The sequence below is a fragment of the Chrysemys picta genome, chromosome 6, assembly GCF_011386835.1.
Source record: "Chrysemys picta bellii isolate R12L10 chromosome 6, ASM1138683v2, whole genome shotgun sequence".
In the NCBI taxonomy this organism is placed as follows: Eukaryota; Metazoa; Chordata; order Testudines; family Emydidae; genus Chrysemys; species Chrysemys picta.
Genome location: NC_088796.1, coordinates 74,184,906 through 74,203,130, shown reverse-complemented (window position 1 = coordinate 74,203,130; position 18,225 = coordinate 74,184,906). Strand labels below are relative to the sequence as shown.

At 36.8% G+C, this 18,225-nt stretch overlaps 1 protein-coding gene across 8 annotated transcripts in view; it reads right to left on the bottom strand.

The window, feature by feature from the left end:
- The window catches only part of DMXL1 (Dmx like 1), a 142,252-nt gene that overhangs the window by 100,501 nt on the left and 23,526 nt on the right, over positions 1-18,225 (bottom strand). For 6 of the 8 annotated variants that reach the window (XM_005300153.4, XM_005300154.4, XM_005300155.4 and 3 more), the window contains exons 3-7: positions 14,582-14,659; positions 13,017-13,095; positions 12,025-12,157; positions 7,075-7,141; positions 2,582-2,757 (exon numbers count right to left, since the gene is read on the bottom strand). In XM_005300153.4, the coding sequence (XP_005300210.1) occupies positions 2,582-2,757; positions 7,075-7,141; positions 12,025-12,157; positions 13,017-13,095; positions 14,582-14,659 (533 nt within the window). Of the gene's footprint in view, positions 1-2,581; positions 2,758-4,286; positions 4,410-7,074; positions 7,142-12,024; positions 12,158-13,016; positions 13,096-14,581; positions 14,660-18,225 lie in introns of those variants that run through there. The other 2 variants (XM_065550366.1, XM_005300157.5) reach the window with 2 other exon arrangements.

Sequence of the window (18,225 nt, the reverse complement as noted above, 5' to 3'; positions counted from 1 at the left end):
TATCTGTTAATAACCAGCTCACTGAAGTAGTAAAGGCAAGAACTGGCAAAGCCCATAGATCATTTTCCCATTTGCCAAACATCAAGAAGATAAATCTACATGCTAAAGTGAGATTATACTACTTGGAAACATGTTAGATGGTAGAAATACACAACAGGAGGCTGAAAGCATCCCACCAGTGTTGTTTAAAAAGCATCCCAGGAATGCTTTGGAGAGATCATGTAACCAAGATAGAAGTGCTGCTCCAGACAGGTCAGTAACCTGCTCACTCAGTAATTAGACAGATATCTTACAACACAGGCCACAGAATCTATCCCAAATAATGCCTAAAGCATATGTTTTAGAAAAACAACCGCTCTTGGTTTAAAAATTGACAGTGATGGAGAATCCACCATAAACCTTGGTAAACTGTTCCAATAGTTAATTACTCTCACCATTAAAAATGTACACCTTATTTCCAGTCTCAATTTATTTAGTTTCAGCTTCCAGCCATTGGGTTGTGTTGTACCTTTCTTTACTAAAAAGAAGAGCTTATTAACTACTTGTTCCCCCATGGGGAAACTTAAACTGTAATCAACTCATCCCTTTACTGTCCCTTCATTGAGCTCATCGAGTCTAAGGCATGTTTTCTAACACTTTAATAATTTGTGTGGCTTTTCTCTGCACCCTCTCCAATTTATCAACATGCTTCTTCAACTATGGACACCAGAACTGGACAAAATATTCTAGCAACGATTACACATGTGACCAATATAGATGTAAAATAACCTCTACTCCTATGTGATATTCCCCCCCTTATGCATCCCCGGATCGCATTAGCTCTTTCAGTCATATTATCACACTGGGAGCTCATGTTCATCTGATTATCTAGGGCTCTATGAAATCTGTGTTAATGAGAGCATGGACAGAATCAAAACATTAATGTGGAATCCTGCTCTCCACAGCACTGAGAGTGTAGCAGCAGCAGCAGGCAGGCAGGGCAGGCTGCATGGCTGTGCTACATGGAGCCACACGTAAGAGTCAAGCTGCTCTGGATCAGGAGCCTCCTGATCTGCTGTCCAGAGCTGAAGGGAGGTGGGCTGATGTCAGGGTGTCCCTCCTTCCCCTGCCGGCGTACCCGGTCTCTGCTGAGCTGGGGTGGAGGACAGGGGAGTGCCTGTTTGTGCACCAGCCTCTGGTTCAGGAGTGGTTGCTGCCAGCTGCTAGCTGAACAAGTATTCAGGCTGGTGAGTGCTTTGCTTAGAGACACAGCATGCTGACACACACACTCCCTGCCCCCTTCCCTCCCAATCTCTGTGGACTTCTTGTGTTACTGTTCATCCATGTCAGTTTTGTCATATTACAGAGTGCTACTTTAAAAAGTAATTTAAAATGTGTTACTTTAACCGTATACTGAATATCTGCAGGGTGTTCTGGTTTTTTTGTAAAATCAGTTATTTCCATTGCAATCCAATTCTGAACATTTTAATGCATTTATAGTAGGGCTACTTAATTGTTGTTAATGAATCAAACAATTGTTATTAAAAAACCATAAAGATGGAATTCACTTTTTTTAAAATGGAAAAAAATGAAATCAGAAAATAAATCAGAAAATGCAAAATTAAACATTTCATAGGGCCCTAATTATCCACCACAACCCTCAAATCTTTGCCAGAGTCACTCCTAACCAGGATAGTCTCCCATCCTGTAATTCTACATTCTTTGTTCCTAAATGTATCCATTTACATTTAGGTATATTAAAATGCATACTGTATGATACAGACAGAAGGAAACTGGGATTCAGTGTGAATGACCATTTTATTTAGGTCCTAACATGCCTGTCACCATGATATGTTGGGTCTTCGGGACAGGATTTTGATTTTGTACTGGATCCTCAAGTAAACGGAGAACCAGTGGAGATCTTTCACACCACAATGAGGTAACAGCATTTGCATACATGAGCAAGAAGCCATGCACAAATGTGAGTTTTGTTATAATCAGATTCTGGAAGACCATAAAGAGAGGAGGTGCAATAATAAAATGCACAAATGGCTATTTAGCTAAAGTGCTTAATTACTGTTGGATACACACTGTACTGCAGAAGTCAGAACATTCGCCAGGTCTGCTTGTTAAGACCTAAGTAGGAATATAATTTTGTTAGCATCTGGACCAAAAGATGAGATTCCTGTCCAGAGCTAAATGCAAAACCTCTCTCTCTTCACCCAGGGGTTTCCCACCCTCACATCTTAAAAAAAAAAAAAAAAAAAAACAAGTCTGCCTTTTGCCAGCAGGGTGGTAGGAAATAACTTTTTACTCATAGGAAGTGCTCAAACTGTGGTAAACAGGGCATAAAAGAACCTTGACAGAATGTACAATATAAACGTGAGGTGTATGAGGCAGCTCATCGTAAATACAGAAGTAGCAGAGCAGCCACAATTTAGTATTGTTGAATTAGCACAGTAGGAAACTGGATTTAAACCAAGGTCTCCAGAGAAGAGCAGCTAGGGTAGTTTTAAAAAAGAAGCCTATTACAAACGTTGGAAGGAAAGTTTATCAGGTAATGAACAACAATTTACAGATATCAAGCAGTTAAGCTACTGACCGTGGCATGTATTTGCTTGTCTTCCTCCATGAAAATCCATTTACAGATCGAGGATGGGCCAAGTAAACAAATGAAAAATCAACATCTTGTGCTTGTTTTTGTGAACTTGAACTTTGAGGTGTTACTGCTGATCGCCAACTATCGGTATTATACCACACTTTTACAAGACAGTCGTCCTGAGCAGAAAGTAGGAAAACAAAAGAAAGTTTATCCTAGTAGAAATTCCAGGGTGAATAAAACTGGGTTTTTTAAATTTAAATAGGAATATTTATATTAAATCCTGTTAAACCTATTTAAATTAAATTTTAAATGACAACTTATTAAAATAATTTGAATTAAATAAAAGATATAATATTCAAGCAGCATATTTGCTGCTGAAGTTTCAAAGAAAGTCCAACCACTGAACTGGTAGAAGTCACTGGCTAAGCACCTGAACCAGAGTCTGTTGAAGTGCTAAACAAGCTTTTGACAGCAGTAAAGTCTTATGCAGGTGTAGAGTATTTTCTTCCTTTCAGTTTATTCCACTAGTTTAGTTCAATTACATGTTCATAAAAAGTTGAAAAACCAATTGGGAGCTGAAAAAGCAGAAAAAATTGTTTCTCTCTTTCAATGTACAAATGAAAATGAAGGGGGAGGATCAGATCTACTAGTTCTAAAATCTGGAGGAAATGGTACCCAGTTCAATTCACTAACTACAAATAGTGCTTCTTCTGTTTATTAAATCAGTTTCAAACATAACATTTTGATAATTTTCTTCTTATATATCCAGCACATTTAAGGTTTATTTAACTAATAAACAAAGGTTTTTTAATATTTTGTGCATTTTTAATAGAATTGCAAATCTCCAAATGCAGCCTGACATTAATTACAAATAAAAAGTTGATCTAGTAAATAAGTGCATCAATCACCATTTTCTAACACAATAATATAAAAATAAAGAATATAAATAAATGTAAATTTTACATAATTGTTTAAATAAATATGTATAGGCATAGTGTATTCTCCTAGCTGTCAAGTACTCAGTTATACCAACCACTAAAAGTCAACCTTGTTGGTAAATAAAAAGTTCAAATGTAAAACCTGATTAAATTGATGTAAAAATCAATAGTTCTCGCTCACAAATTCAAATAGATGATTTACATCACCACACACTTTGGGAAATTTCAGCTGAAAATTTTCAACTAGTTCCCACAGATTCTAGATGATATTAAGTTGATGCATTTGAAAGCCTTGAATATCGCCTGACAAGGCTTTTTACATAGAGTATCATTTGTCTGGTGGCAGTGAATTAAGTCACTCAGTAAGCTTCAGGCCTTCCTTGTCTGCCCAATATAAAAAACTTTTCAAAGACCAAATGGTGCTATAGAAATCCTAGATTCTGTCCTAGATGGTGAGAGAATTCCCTTTTAGGGGTACTCTACACTACATCAGTGAAGCTGCACCGCTATAGTACATCTAGTGAAGATACTCTATGCTGACAGGAGAGAGCTCTCCCATAGCCATAATAAATCAACTTCCGCAAGAGGTGGTAGCTATGTCAGCAGGAGAAGTTCTCCCACCAACGTAGTGCTGTTCACACTGGTGCTTAGGGTGGTATAACTTACATTACTCAAGAGGGTGGCTTAGTCACACCCCTTAGTGACCTAAGTTATACCAAAGTCATAGTGTAGACTTTGCCTTAGTCTTGCTCATGTCAAATCCCCACCTCCTCTTGGTTGTCTGAACATCCTAACAGCATGGAATTCCTGGAGGAGCTGCTGAGATATTCTGTCATGGTTTCAACTTGTGCAATTCCATCAACTTCAGCGGAGTTAATTCTGACTTACACCTGTAAACAGGAGAATCCAGGCCACTGACTTGAGAAAACTACACAAACACCTAAGACATTCAGGATAATGAAGAAATTTAGGCACATCTACTGTTCAGTTCTCCAGATTGTCTCTAACTATGCCTAGAGAGACAGGATCTTCGGCCTAGTCACAAACAAAGGGCTCAAGAACTGTACCATATCTTGGTCAGACAACACCTTCCATACAGTGAAGACTCAAGGGCCCAGTTAATCTTGGGAACATCCCAATGAAAAAAAAAAAAAAAAAACAACCCAGCCAAAACGTCAATGTTCTAGGTTTCTAACAAGCAAGTCCATTATGATCACACTGACATGGTGGCAGTAAAGAACCCTCTCCTCATCCCTATAGATCACTTATTCTCAGATGTTCTATGAAAGAAAAGCCAATGCAAGAGAAAGGAAATGCTGGTGATGGAAAAACCTCAAGAGACTCAAACAAAGCTACAGTACATGGACCATTATGTCCATGAAAGACAAGATCCTTCTCCGCTCTAACAGTCAGAGAGTCTCACTCACCAGAACTATCCTAGATTTGGAGCCACATTATTGCAGTGACTGAGTGGTTGCATTTTTATCAGCTTATTTCACAGAAAAAGTGACCAAAAGGACTTCTATTTTGAACACCAGGAATATAAGGCAAAGGTAAATTAATGACATGATAAGATACTCATAATTAAGCCCACAGTGTGGGGGAAGATACCTGCCTCCAGAACCTGTCCCACCAAAAGGACATTTCATTTTATGCATGAGAACACACACACATTTAACATTATGGACTGATCTAAAATAAACAAAGATAATCCAAAAACTGAATATGAAAGTCATCAGTAAGCATTTCCTTAAGGATAGAGCTGCCACTGAAGCATTTTGTGGACACTAGGCATTTCTAGCATCAAATAACCTCCCTGATCAGCATCTTATGTGAGAAAGAAGGAATCAAACAATCTGCAATGACCCAGTTCTCCTGTTTGAGATCTTCTCCAGTGTAACTAAGCCAGAGATAAAAGAAAATAAAAAAAGATTAAGATTTAGAAGATTCTGCACTTACATATGGAACTAGGTTAGTTACGGTCAACTTTCCAATATTATTCTCCTCATATTGCTTTAACAACATGACAAACTGGCTTTATCCCTTTTGTTTTTTGATTTTGCAATGTGACATTATACATTGATTTCTTTTGGTCACAATTTGTACATCAAAAGCTTTTATCCCAGTAAATCAACTAGTATGTCTTAAGGATTGCAACATGCTTTAGGGAACTATCTGTAGCTGTAAAAATGTCTGCCTATTATGCAAGAATATACTACAAACGTTACACTTCGGTATTGGCAATCATTTATGGGAACAGCTGTATTACTGAAGTCAAGCAAACTGAGTCAATTTACTACCAACCATACACATACTATGGGAGCCTTGTTTCATTTCCGGAAATCAGAAACTTTTTATCCATAACCTTAATGTTATATGATCTTCACTGTAAGATATTTTGAGCAACTGATTTCCAAAATTATCAATTCTCAGAATATGGCTCTGGACATGGTTCAAGAACATTCTGACAGGACCTTCTTGTGATGTCATGTCAGTATTTAAGTCCCCTTTGAACAAGAATGATAGCATTAATAGCATCAATAGATAGCCTATGTACATACTCTCCACAGACACTGCAGGCTCCAACATGAACAAACAATACTGTTTTCCAGTGCACCCATCATACCACCTTGAGTTCCCTTCTCCCTGATTCCACAGCATTAAGTTTTGTATTCTCTTTTGAAGACTGAGTAAGGAAAATTAAATAGCTTTTCTAGAAGTAGAAGTTGGCAGATCATGTGGTTAGCACTGTTAGAGATGGGACAACATGGTGGTGGTTTCGCCTTGAATACCATTCCCAAGCTGCTGCAACCAATCAGTGCTTTAGTAGCTTGAACTTGTTCACTACCAAGTTTCCAAAGCTAAATTTGTAAGCTGCCACAGACATTTGACACTAACATGGGTACCTATTAGAAGACACTGATCATGGAGGCATAAGTTTCCATGCAGGCTTATTTAAGAACCTTAAGATTTAATGCTTACATGTCAAACATTCAAAAGTTTCAGCCAGTCTGATTGCTCAGCCAACTTCCAGAGAGTCTATATTTTAATGGGATAAAGAGATACTTTTTGTGCAACAGATTGCTTAACAGGTGCTGTCACTCATGTTAGCACATCAGCTTCTCTTCGAAAATGTATTTTTAAACATTAAGAAAAAGCTCCAATATTTTCCATTTACTTTTTAGTAAGGAATCACATCCAATTTTCGTTTCATGGGCCTACTCCTCTGGAACAGACTGTTCACTTCCTAATGTCTTATGTTTTGGCACTGAACTATTGTCTACTCAAAACAGAAACAAAGGTAGTACTCTGCTAGAACTAAATCTGTAGGGTTTCCTGTCTGAATTTTAGCCCTCCCAATTACTCAAAGCGGTCACTAAACAGTATTAGGAGATGCATAAGAGAATTTTTGGAAGCTACTGACATTCTGAATTATAAAAAAGAAAAAAACAAGTATTACTTCTCCTGTTTTTCAAAAAACGGATGCAGTCAAGTTCTGCATTATTTCATTACCTTTCTAAAGGAACATAATTCTGTCATACCAAAATTATTTACCTTTCCTGCAGTAGCAAAGAATTCCCCATCTGGTGAAAATTTCATTAGATAAACTTGGGAAGCAGTTCTGTAAAATAAAGAATTAAAAAAAACAATTTGATAATTCAAAAATGTAGCAACATAAATAAGGTAAAAAAAGTTTCAGAAGCACAGAATACAGAGTTATTTCTTTGGTGTTTTATGAAAAATTCTTTGTATTTTAGGTTTAGTTTCATATTCTGCAGTTGTATCATCAGACTCAAGCACTATTAGCGCAAGCTATGGGGCGCTGTGAGGAGACTCTTCTACAGCTGAAGTGTCAAAGGAAGGCTGTGGTTAGCAGAGACATGGGGTTCAGATGACCTGCTGTCTCCTGCCAGAGACAATGTGATTGTGATGAGGTGGGTCCTAATGGTTTGGTCTTAAACTGCTTCTCCCAGATGCGCTCAACCCCCACCTCACGCATACTTCAAATTCAATTCCACTCAACTTTTTCCATGAACAAACCATAAGAACACTTCTTCTCTTCCTGCACCATACATCCCAGAGAAATACATTAAAGCAGTACTCTGATTTTTTCTTTTGTTTTTAAAATCTAAACACACTATTTGAAGTATTCCTCATTACTGTTTGTTAGCCTGATAATTAAAACAAAGATTTTTTTTTAATCTAGTTAATTAGGTTGTGCTCTCACTGCACTGTACTTCACTTCACTTCCATTGAAAAATATGTAGGCTTTCACTGTTTGTGCACTCAGCTACTGTATGGATGTTGGAATTGTAACTATTGAGGTTTTTTCAGTGATTAAAATTTCCATTAACCTTGGATTTTTATAAAAATGAAAAATCTAAAATGTAAGGCTTAACCAATGACAAATCTATAAGTGACAAGCTGGTCATCAATTCATCTATATTGTGATGAATACCTATCAGAGCATAATCATAAGACAAAACTCAGTGATGCAAGTCAGAAAGCTTTATAACAACAAAGCCACAATTTCAGTAGTTCAGTGTCTAACAGTACTCAGTTTAGGGTGGGCTCCAATAGGGGTGGACACCATTAGAATTTATGTGATGTCTCCATCAGATTGGAGTTGATTTAGACAAAGGTACATATCCATGTTCTAGATATATTAAATCCCACAAATCCTCTTGCACACTCTTAATTATGGAAAGTTTATAATTTTAATAGACAGTTACCCAACAGGAGTGTATACACATTATTGAAGATTGATTCCTGACTGTGAAATCTGAAAAGTTTTATGAGGGGTGAAATAAGATACTGAAAAAAAGGGATGCTTCCATAATGTACCAGTCACCATCTTTATACTGTGGTCAGCAATGCAGATGCTCTGTCTAGATTTATTTCCCAAACCATTTTGGTTATTTGAAGAAACTGGGTAACACACACATTGATACAAGCACACAAGACAGAAAGATGACATCCCTCTTCCAATGTCATGATGCAACTATCTGAGCTGACTATTGGAAGAAAAACAAAAAAAAAAGTTTAAAACCAGGAAAATTATCACTTGATAAGTCTTAAAAATGAGCTCAAAAGATAGGCAAACTCCAGAGATGGTATTTGTGTTTTAGGTTTTGAATCAATCTAAGACAGACCTAAGTACCCTCTTTCTAGATGTGACCTAATAGCCTACATGATCTTAGACACCATTATACATTATATTCCAAATAAAATTAAAATTAATAGCAGGAAGTGAGAACTACTGTGACCAGATCTCACATTTTTGAGATTTATGAAACAAAAAGTAAAAATTAAGCCATTTCTTGAAAGAAAGAGTATTTTCTATGTTTTATCTTATTTCTGTTACACACTAAAATAGAACAGAATCCACTTTTCACAGGAACTATAAACAACCTGAAAAAAAGCATCTGGATGATGCAGTGAGATGTTAGAACTTATATTTGAAAATAAATCTGTGCAAATGCAAGTTCATTGCCATAGTAGAAAGGAGAGGGGAAGAGAGGGACTTGCTGGAAACTCTACAGAATACTACAATTGAACTGGTCCAAAAGTAGAAAGGAAAACATTTCATTTTATTCTTGGTCTGAAAGAGTCCTAAACCTTTTGTTTACCTTCTGTTTCAGTTGCTGGAGTATCTGGGTTGACCTCTATCCTGGAAAGTTGGAAATAATACCGCCAGGAGAAGAAAATGGCCAGAAAGATTGCCTGTTATGTTGAGAGTTCTTGCTGAGTACCTTGACTGGGAAAGCAGGTAGTTCCATTTTGAACTAATCCTTCAGATTTTTCTAAATGGATTCTCCAAGATTATCAAAGACATGGGCATGAATGAAGCCACTATTATAAAGATCTTTGCGAAACATCTCAAATTCTGATTCCCCCTACCCTTACTGCTTTGAACAAAAATACGATTGTCAGTTACAGATTGTTATGTTCCGCACAACCTCAACTAATTTAGCTATAAAATTTATAAAAGGAGCAACACTGCAGTGTTTTCCCAAAGACAGAGTACCTGCTCCATATGCTACAATAAAAAAAAAAAAAAAAAAAAAAAAAAAAAAAAAAAAAAAACTTTGGGACCCGACTGCATTATGAGAAAATTTCCATAACAAAACTAGTTCATACTAAAATCCATTATTTATATGTCCATGAAACATTTCAAGATGTGATGTTGAAAATAATCTAGCAGCAAAAACACTAAAATATATTTAACAGATCCCTTCCCCTAATAGAAGTGATCTTCAGGTTTTAGTATAAGACTTCTAAACTCCTCATCTGGGAGGCATGAAAATTTGGGGAGAAACTTCCGTCTGCAGCAGAACAAGTAGATGAAACCCTAAATTAGAATTGGTGATTCTCTGGGACCCTAACTCTAATTTTCAAATGAAGTATTACCTGAGAACAAAGAAGGCCTTATAAATGATCTGCTAGTATAGGCTAGACCACTGCTGTGTTGGTGAGAAAAGCCTGTGAAAAATGGGTTGAAATGGCAGCTGGGCTAAGTTACACTGAATAGAGTGAGGGAGCCAGAAGAAATGCAGATTTAATACACAAGCTTCTAGAAAGAAGGTTAAATACATTCCCATTTCTGGGCATCAAAGTCACTTTAAGTGCTCAGCAGACAGAGGGGAAATTCTCACATTCTAAAGTGCTCTACTGTAATCCTAAAGCTCCTCTCCCAGAAAGGCAATGTCAACTATTGATCAAGTTCTGTGCTGCAGCAGTCCAGTAAAGGGAATTTGACCCCAAAGGAACAAGGAAGGGAAACGATGTTTCTAAATTCCTTGTTTTGCACTGGAATAAGCAGTTTTGTCAGGGTCTAGACACTGGCAGCAAACCTGCTACCGGGCAAAAGATGCAGATTGTACAGCGGTGGAATAAGAGCTGGAGGGATGTCAATGGAACCTCTCTGCTTCTCTCTCTCTCTAACAGACCTGGGTAAGGGGATGCTGCCTGAAGCAATCCTGTGGTATTACTTGCTTCTTAATTAGTGATGACCTAATATCCAGATCTAAAAAAAGCCCTGAAGTCCTTCAACAAGTGGAAGGTCTCCTCTGTTTTAGAATTAAGTAAGTTACCCCCAAAGGGAAGGTCTTAAATTGTGGTTGGACCTCCAGTCTTCTGATCTCCACAGATATGACTATGGCATGTGCTGATGAATTGGATGCCTCCAGCTCTGGAGGGAAGCGCAGGCTCTCAGTGGTCCTTAGTCAGGGTGGCTTTTAGTTCCTCAAGGCAGGGGATTAGGGGACTCAGGGCAGGGGGTTGGGGTGCAGAAGGGGGTGCAGAGTGCAGGAGGGGGCCCAGGGCAGGGGATTAAGGGGCTCACGTCTGGGGGTTAGAGGGTTCAGGATGCAGGAGGTGTTCGGATGTGTCTGGCGGTGGCTCCTGGGGGTGGGGTGGGGCAGGAGGCTCCGCCGCGCACTGCCCTCACCCGTGGATACCACGCCCCGAAGCTCCCTTTGACTGTTGAGCCTGAGTCAAAAGCAGCACCTGTGGTATCCGTTGTTAAAACTACATTAAGTTTCACAGGGGGGACAGGTTTTGAATCTCTGGGATTTAGCTAGGAATATGTCAGTAGATCCACAGCTGGAAAGGGGTATCATCTAGCCTATAAACTAAATATATGACTTACGTTTTTTTGTGCCAATGGATGAAAAGACTAACACCTAATTAACAATATTAACACCACACTAATGCTAGCAAAGTGTGCGCACAAAACAGGTGGACATTGCAGGGATTCCATCTCACTGCCATGAATGGTAAGAAGGAACTCAGGGGCAGCTGGGTCTGCTCAGCCCTTCATGTTGTTAGATGGGAGGACAGAGGACATCTACGGTGTAGCCTTAATGCACATTACTGGTCTAAAGAATCCAATATCATGGCGATGTGAACCAAGAGAGGAATCCGTGTGGACAATCATTTGAAGAACCTTATTTATAAAGGATCTAGATAGGGAGCCAAGTTTCACTTAATTCCCTTAATTATAGTAAGCCAGTAGTCCCAAAATAGTTGTAAGTTACCTAAGATTTCTGTTCTTCTAGCCTTTATGATCTCACACATTAGTACTACTTCTATTTGAATTCACTGCTTCCCACATTTTCCTTGCTTTTGCAGGAAGTGAGAGATACCTGGTATAACTGGTTTTATCAATATATTTCAGTAGGGCAAACTACAATTTTTGATCTTCTCCACACACAAAAAAAAAAAAACAACAACAACAACAACAACAAAAACCACACACCAACCACTTTCAAGCAGCCAAACTAATCTGGGAAGCAGAATGAAATGTGTTTAGTACCACCCATATATAATAATTTGAAGGACGGAACAGATTCATGTCTTCAGTAATATTTCAGAAATTTCATACATAGCAGGATGACACACCACTGTAATTCATTAAGAGTTTCATGTGGAAAAAATGGACAACAACAAAAGTCAATTTTGCTTTTATTGAGGTTTCATGTTTTTTGTAAACTCGTTTCTTACTTGCATTGCCATATACACCTCCAGTCCCCAAAGCTAACATCTGTTCTTTCAGGATTGCCATCTTCAGATTGATTTTCCAAATTAACATTGGACCAAAGCCGCAGACAGCTGGAACCAGTCAAGAGACGAGTGCCTACAAGAAGTTTAAAATTATAACATGTACAAATCAAATTATGAGGCATAGCTTTCTATAGTGAAAAAAAGGCCAATTAATCTGTACCACAAACACTGGCAAGAGTCAAAACATACTACAAATAATGTCTCCTTTTCTATACACAAAAGAAACTAATGCAATGGGCATAATCCTACAAGGTGCCATATGCAGCAAAACCTTGTTAGACTGGATAGACCTTACAAAAGAAGACAACATTTATTTTTACATATTAAGTCATGTTTTATGTTTAATTTGGACATCTGTGGTCCAAATACATAAAAGCACACTTGTTCTACACTTTTTCCAAAGTAGGTTGCATTTGTTCAACAAAAGACATCTAGGCACTTCTGTAATAATACAGCTAATGATACTAATATTTTGAAAGAAGAGTATATGAAATAATGAGGATCTAATTACAAGAGCTATCAAACCTGGCACCTTGTTATCACTACCCCCAATTGCGGTAAAGGAATGAAGTGTTCAAACGTCCCTCTTTCATACCATTTTTTTAATGCCACCATCCCACTTTTTTTTAAAAGCAGCCCGCACTGGACACTTCTAAAGGATAGGACAACATTATAGACCATTGGTTTGTTGGGATATGAGTGAGATGCAGACACTTTTTTTTTTTTTTTTAAATAAAAAGTCTCTCATTGAAAATACATATAAGCGTCTTAGAATGCAGGTGACAAGTGGCATTCACAACACTCTCCTCATATTCCCTGGACATATCGTGTTTTGCTATAACAAAAGGAAATCATCTCTTCTCCCTAAAAAAGAATTCAAACTTAACGTGTGATATTAAACAATTAGAAGTTTTAGTTAATTCCAGTCTTACCTGTGGGATCCCATGTTATATTATGTGCTATAGAGTCCAGTAAAATTTGACCACACTTCTGCCACTGGTAATACACCCCCTACAATCAGAAGTATTAGCAACTTCATTAGCTTAAGTGAGATATTTACAATACAATACATTTAATGATTTCCCATTTAATATATAATTACTGAAATACTATGCCTGTATGGCATTCAAAGTTTTACTAGGCAACAGACATTTGGCATTTCTCGGAATGGATAAGTCAAGGCCATACAAGTCACAGCTGTGATTTCCTGTTTCAAGAAATATGAAGAGATACGAAGGGTCTAAAAACTGAGAGACTCACTTGCATCTTGATTTGTTAACAATTTAGAATTCAGACAAATTAGAAGGATTAATAGCTTTATCTAGAACATTAAATCTTATTTTAATTTAGTCTTAGTGAAAACTAGCATCCTTGGCTAATTTTGAAGAGCATTTGGAGGGTGGAGTAATTAAATGGAATGTCTACTAATATAAAACCTTCCAGACTTTTTAAAGCATGCACATCTTTTACAAAGTGTAGGAAATCTATATCAGCTGGAAAAGAGCTTTCTGAATTACCCATAGGTACTATGTATGTCTTAGAAACTTCATAAAGTAAGCATAGTTCAGGAAGTAGATTTCTTAAATCCCCTAGGCGATAGGAAATTGTGTTGCAACCTCTATAAGCCATATGGATCTGATGGAATTCACACAAGATGGAAGCTAAATTCACTGTGTTGTATTTGTACCCTTGTATCATCTTAATACTTTGCACTTACATGGCATTTTGCATAGGCTCAAGTAAGACTCAATACTCTTGTAAAGTATGCTAAGAAAAGGGGATTCAGAGATTAAGTAACCTGCTCTAAATCACATAAATCAGCACCTAAAAGAATCAAGATTAGGATCCATGTCAAACTGATAAACACAAGGCTAATCCACAAATTTGCCCACACCAAAGGAAGTCACACTATGTGGAATATGAGAGTACAGTTTTTACCAACCATTATAAAACCCTTTGAAATCTACAGATAAATATATTCTAAAAAATGCTTTGCAAAATAATTAGTAGAATTTGTGAAAGTACTTAAGATGCACATAAGGATAAAAACAACCATTATAAATCCATATGCAGCAGGGTGTAAACATATCATTTACTAGCTGGCTTAAAAGCAAACTTCCCTGTGCACAGGTTACAGTACTCCATTTTGAGCTTTTTGCACCTTCTTCTGGTATTGGCCAGGGTCAGAGAGAGCGAATCACAGATTTGCACAGATGAATCACTGCACAAATGAAACAATTACTATGTATTGTTATTATGGATTGGTCCAATGTATTCCCTTCTGATGTATCATGAAGAGGTATAATAAAGTGGCATTTTAACTAGCATGTGCCCCACCCCTTTTTCACACAATAAACATCCTATATCCCAATTTTAAATTGGTATCTCATCTTGTATTTCAGAAAAGGCAACTCCCAAGGAATAAAAGTAAACCATAGCAATTATTTAAACTTTTCAAGGCAGCTTAAGTTTCTATTAAGACAGTTCATTCACTTACAGCAGGATGATTGCTCTTCTGTTTCAGGACAGTAACTGGTTCAAAAATACAAATCATGTTTCCATAAGACGCTGCAATCTAAAATAAAAAGTTACATAAAACAAAACAAAAATATTAATTTAAATTTTAATTTGAGATGTGGATTATTGATTCTACTTTCATTCATTCTTTGTAAAAATATTTCCCTCTATATTCTTGAGCTTGTCTCTCTATTTCCTTCTGACTCAAGGACCAGAACTTGAGGAACATACCAGAATAAGAAAATCTTTAAAACATATTGCAAAGTTTGAAACTTGAAGTACTAGAAAAAACTGTTCGCCTACAACTATATTTCTGGTTAAGACCTGAGGATCAGCCACCATAAGCGTAAGTGTATTGGATACCAATTTTAATATGAATCGTCAGTCTAGTATCAAGAGTTTTTCCACACGCAATTTAGGTAGCCACTTTAAGAAAAGTTGTTGGACTCCATTTTTAATACGCTGTGGAAAGGATGAAAATCATTTCATCAATCAATCCGCTTTTTCACTGTTAACATATCGAATTGTGCCACTGAGTGTCTGAAAGCATGAGAGCCACTTAAATAGACAGTCATATAGAGCTACAAAATATAGTACAATCATAAAACAATAGTTAATATTTTTATCAAGAGTACTAAATAAAGCTTACAATAAAGACAGCCTTATTTGGGGACCAATGAGAGTCTTGGTGCTAACCACACGTATAAGCATATTTGCTCATATGTTTTCAACCGTCATTTTCCAGGGTGGATAAAAGTCGGGGGGGGGGGTGAGGAGGGGAAAAGAGATAAAAATTGTGTTTATTTAAATCATATTTTTTTTAAATTTAACTTCAATACAGATTCTTAAATAAATAACCCTATTTGAAATTATGCCAACTTATATTAAGACCTGAATTTATTCTAATCTAGTAAAACCATTTAAATTAAGTTTAAAAAATAGTTAAGCAGCATCTATTTACTGCCAAGTTTTAAAGAAAGTCAAGCCACTGAACTGATGTAAGCAGGAAACCACACGTTAAGCTCCTGGAACCAGAGGGCTTAAGTGATAAAACAGCTTTTGACAACAGTAGCCTCTTCTGCTGTAGGTGCACAGAGAACATTTTCTTCATTTCAGTGTGACTAGTTCAGTTCAATGAAAAATGAATACCAAATAAATAAATAAAAAGTTGAAAGAGCAAGAAAGCTTGTTTTTCTCTTCCAATCTATGAATAAAAAGTAGGTATGAGAGAATGAGATCTACTAGTTGTAAAATCTTGAAGAAACAAATAATCAGTTCATAATTCACTAACTTCCTTTGTTTAAACAATTTTCTTACGTATCAAGCACATTTAAGGTAGTTTTATGTAACTAATTAAAAACTTTAAAATGCCTTTCTTTTTTTTGCATTTAATTGCATTCAAATTTCCATCTAAACATATGACAAATCACAAGTACAAAATCTAGTAAATAAGAAATGCATAATTCACCATTTTCCAATTTAAATAAAAATTTTAAATAATTAAGCATCTGTCTAAATGTGAGTTAAGCTATAGAATTGCTTAAACATGTGAATAGATATAGAGTAATCGTCCTCATGTGCAAAAGGCAGCACCAATTTTAATATAAAGGCTATATTTAATTGCAAATCAGCATGTTTTAATGGTTATCAAGCAATTATTATCAAACTTTCTTTAGCAAACTAAATAAAGGACAAATGCAAAATACAAAATAGATTTAGATCAAGATTCCCTGGTTAATTATTTAAATCTCACTGATTTAAATCCATCCACCCTATTATTTTCTCCCAGGACAAGTTATCAGAACAAATATAGGAAAAGTTACATGCAGACCTATGAACACTTAAATGCCCCTTAAAAGCCTCAGGCTGAGAGTCATCACACTACCTAGAGCTTGTCATAAAAACAAGAACTACTAACTACAAATATGAGAGAGACCCTACCACTGACTCTAATTCTGACCTCTTATTAGACTATATAGACAGCATAATAGTCCATGTCCATAAAATTATGGCTCAAGTTATTTCTGTAAAATCATCATAAGAATGTGGATTACAAATAAACCATTAACGTTATATGATATCTTTTCATTTCTAGTATAAAAAGCAGTTGAAGTAGCATTTTACAGAATGTGATTTTGTCATACCTAAGTTGCAAGTAAATTTAAACAAAAGCTAGAGGTTTAAATTCTGAGAGGAAAAACCTCCACATTTAAAAAAAAAAAAAAAAAAAAGAAGCCTGCATCAGACTCTTCAAGTAACTTACATGTCAGCATGACCCAAATATGCCAACTATAATTCTGTCAAAGCTGCAAAAAGCCTAAAGAAGCCATGTTTTTAAAACACATCTCTAGCTAATATTTGCCCTACATTTTGTACTTAATCTTTATCATTGCCATATTTTTGTGATTCTGCAAATACATATACTATTCTGAGAGTAGTTAGAATAGTTTCTTCCACAGGAACTCAAAGTAAAATACTGAGATGGAGATGTAAACTTAAGAATTGTAATTCTTAACGCAACACTGGTATAACCAATATTGTGGTTTAGGATAACATTATAGCATCTTGCTGTAAGTGGCTGCCCCACACATGGCGCGGGCGGGGCGGGGGGGGGGGGGGGCAGGGAAAGAGAGAACAGGCAATCCAAATGTGCCTACCTTTAAAGATGCAGCACAGTATTGGCTTTTTTGTTGGTCTCTGCTGCTGCCTGATTGCTTACTTCCGATTTCACATGGTGTCTGGTTGACTGGTCAGTCCGTAACTCTGGTGTTCGTATCTTTGAGGTTCTACTTTAAGGACTACTACTACTGTGTGACCATCAGAAAAGTTATGTATGTTCACTGCACCCCTGGCATCATAATAGTGAGAATACTTTGGGTGGGGAGGCACTGATGAATTTTAAAGAAGGCCCATGTAGCTCTACTAAGTCATTTCTGTAACTCACCCAGAAAGAAGAGGCTGCCCTCAGGCAAAGGCTTTGCTCTCCCTTGCCACTTTCCCCAAACCAAAACTGTAACAGGGAATGTAAGGGGCCCCCTAACATACTGAAGGTAGCAAATCATGACTTAGAACAATCAATGCAACCTGCATTGTTTCCGAGCACACATTTATTTTGGTTGTACCTCTTCATAAACCTTAATCCTCTGAATTTCACAGGAGCCATCCATATTGCACTCACCCAACAATGGGGTCTATGCCCTCTTCCTGGGTTGTATTGTCGTCCACAAGCAGATAAGAAGCAAAGGTGAAAATGCAACAAAAGCATCACATTTCTTCTGGAGACAAAGAGAATCACTGAAAAGGCCATAGATTTGCTGTTAAATGCTATTTAGCACACAAGGACAGAACTGACCTTCCATATGTTTACTGTATTCAAAAAGTATGTTAAAGTACAGTTTACTGTATTCGATTAAGGTTCCAATGAGATGAACTCAAAAAAGTCAGAAAAAGTTACGAAGTAAGGCTGCATATGCATTATGACAATGTAAATTACCAGTTCATGGTCACATTTTTTAATCCATTAGGCAAAAATACTCTTCTCACCTCCATCCTGATTTCACATACAAACACCCCCTTTCTTTCGAAAAAGTGATCTCTCAATATTCTATTCCCATTATTCTTATG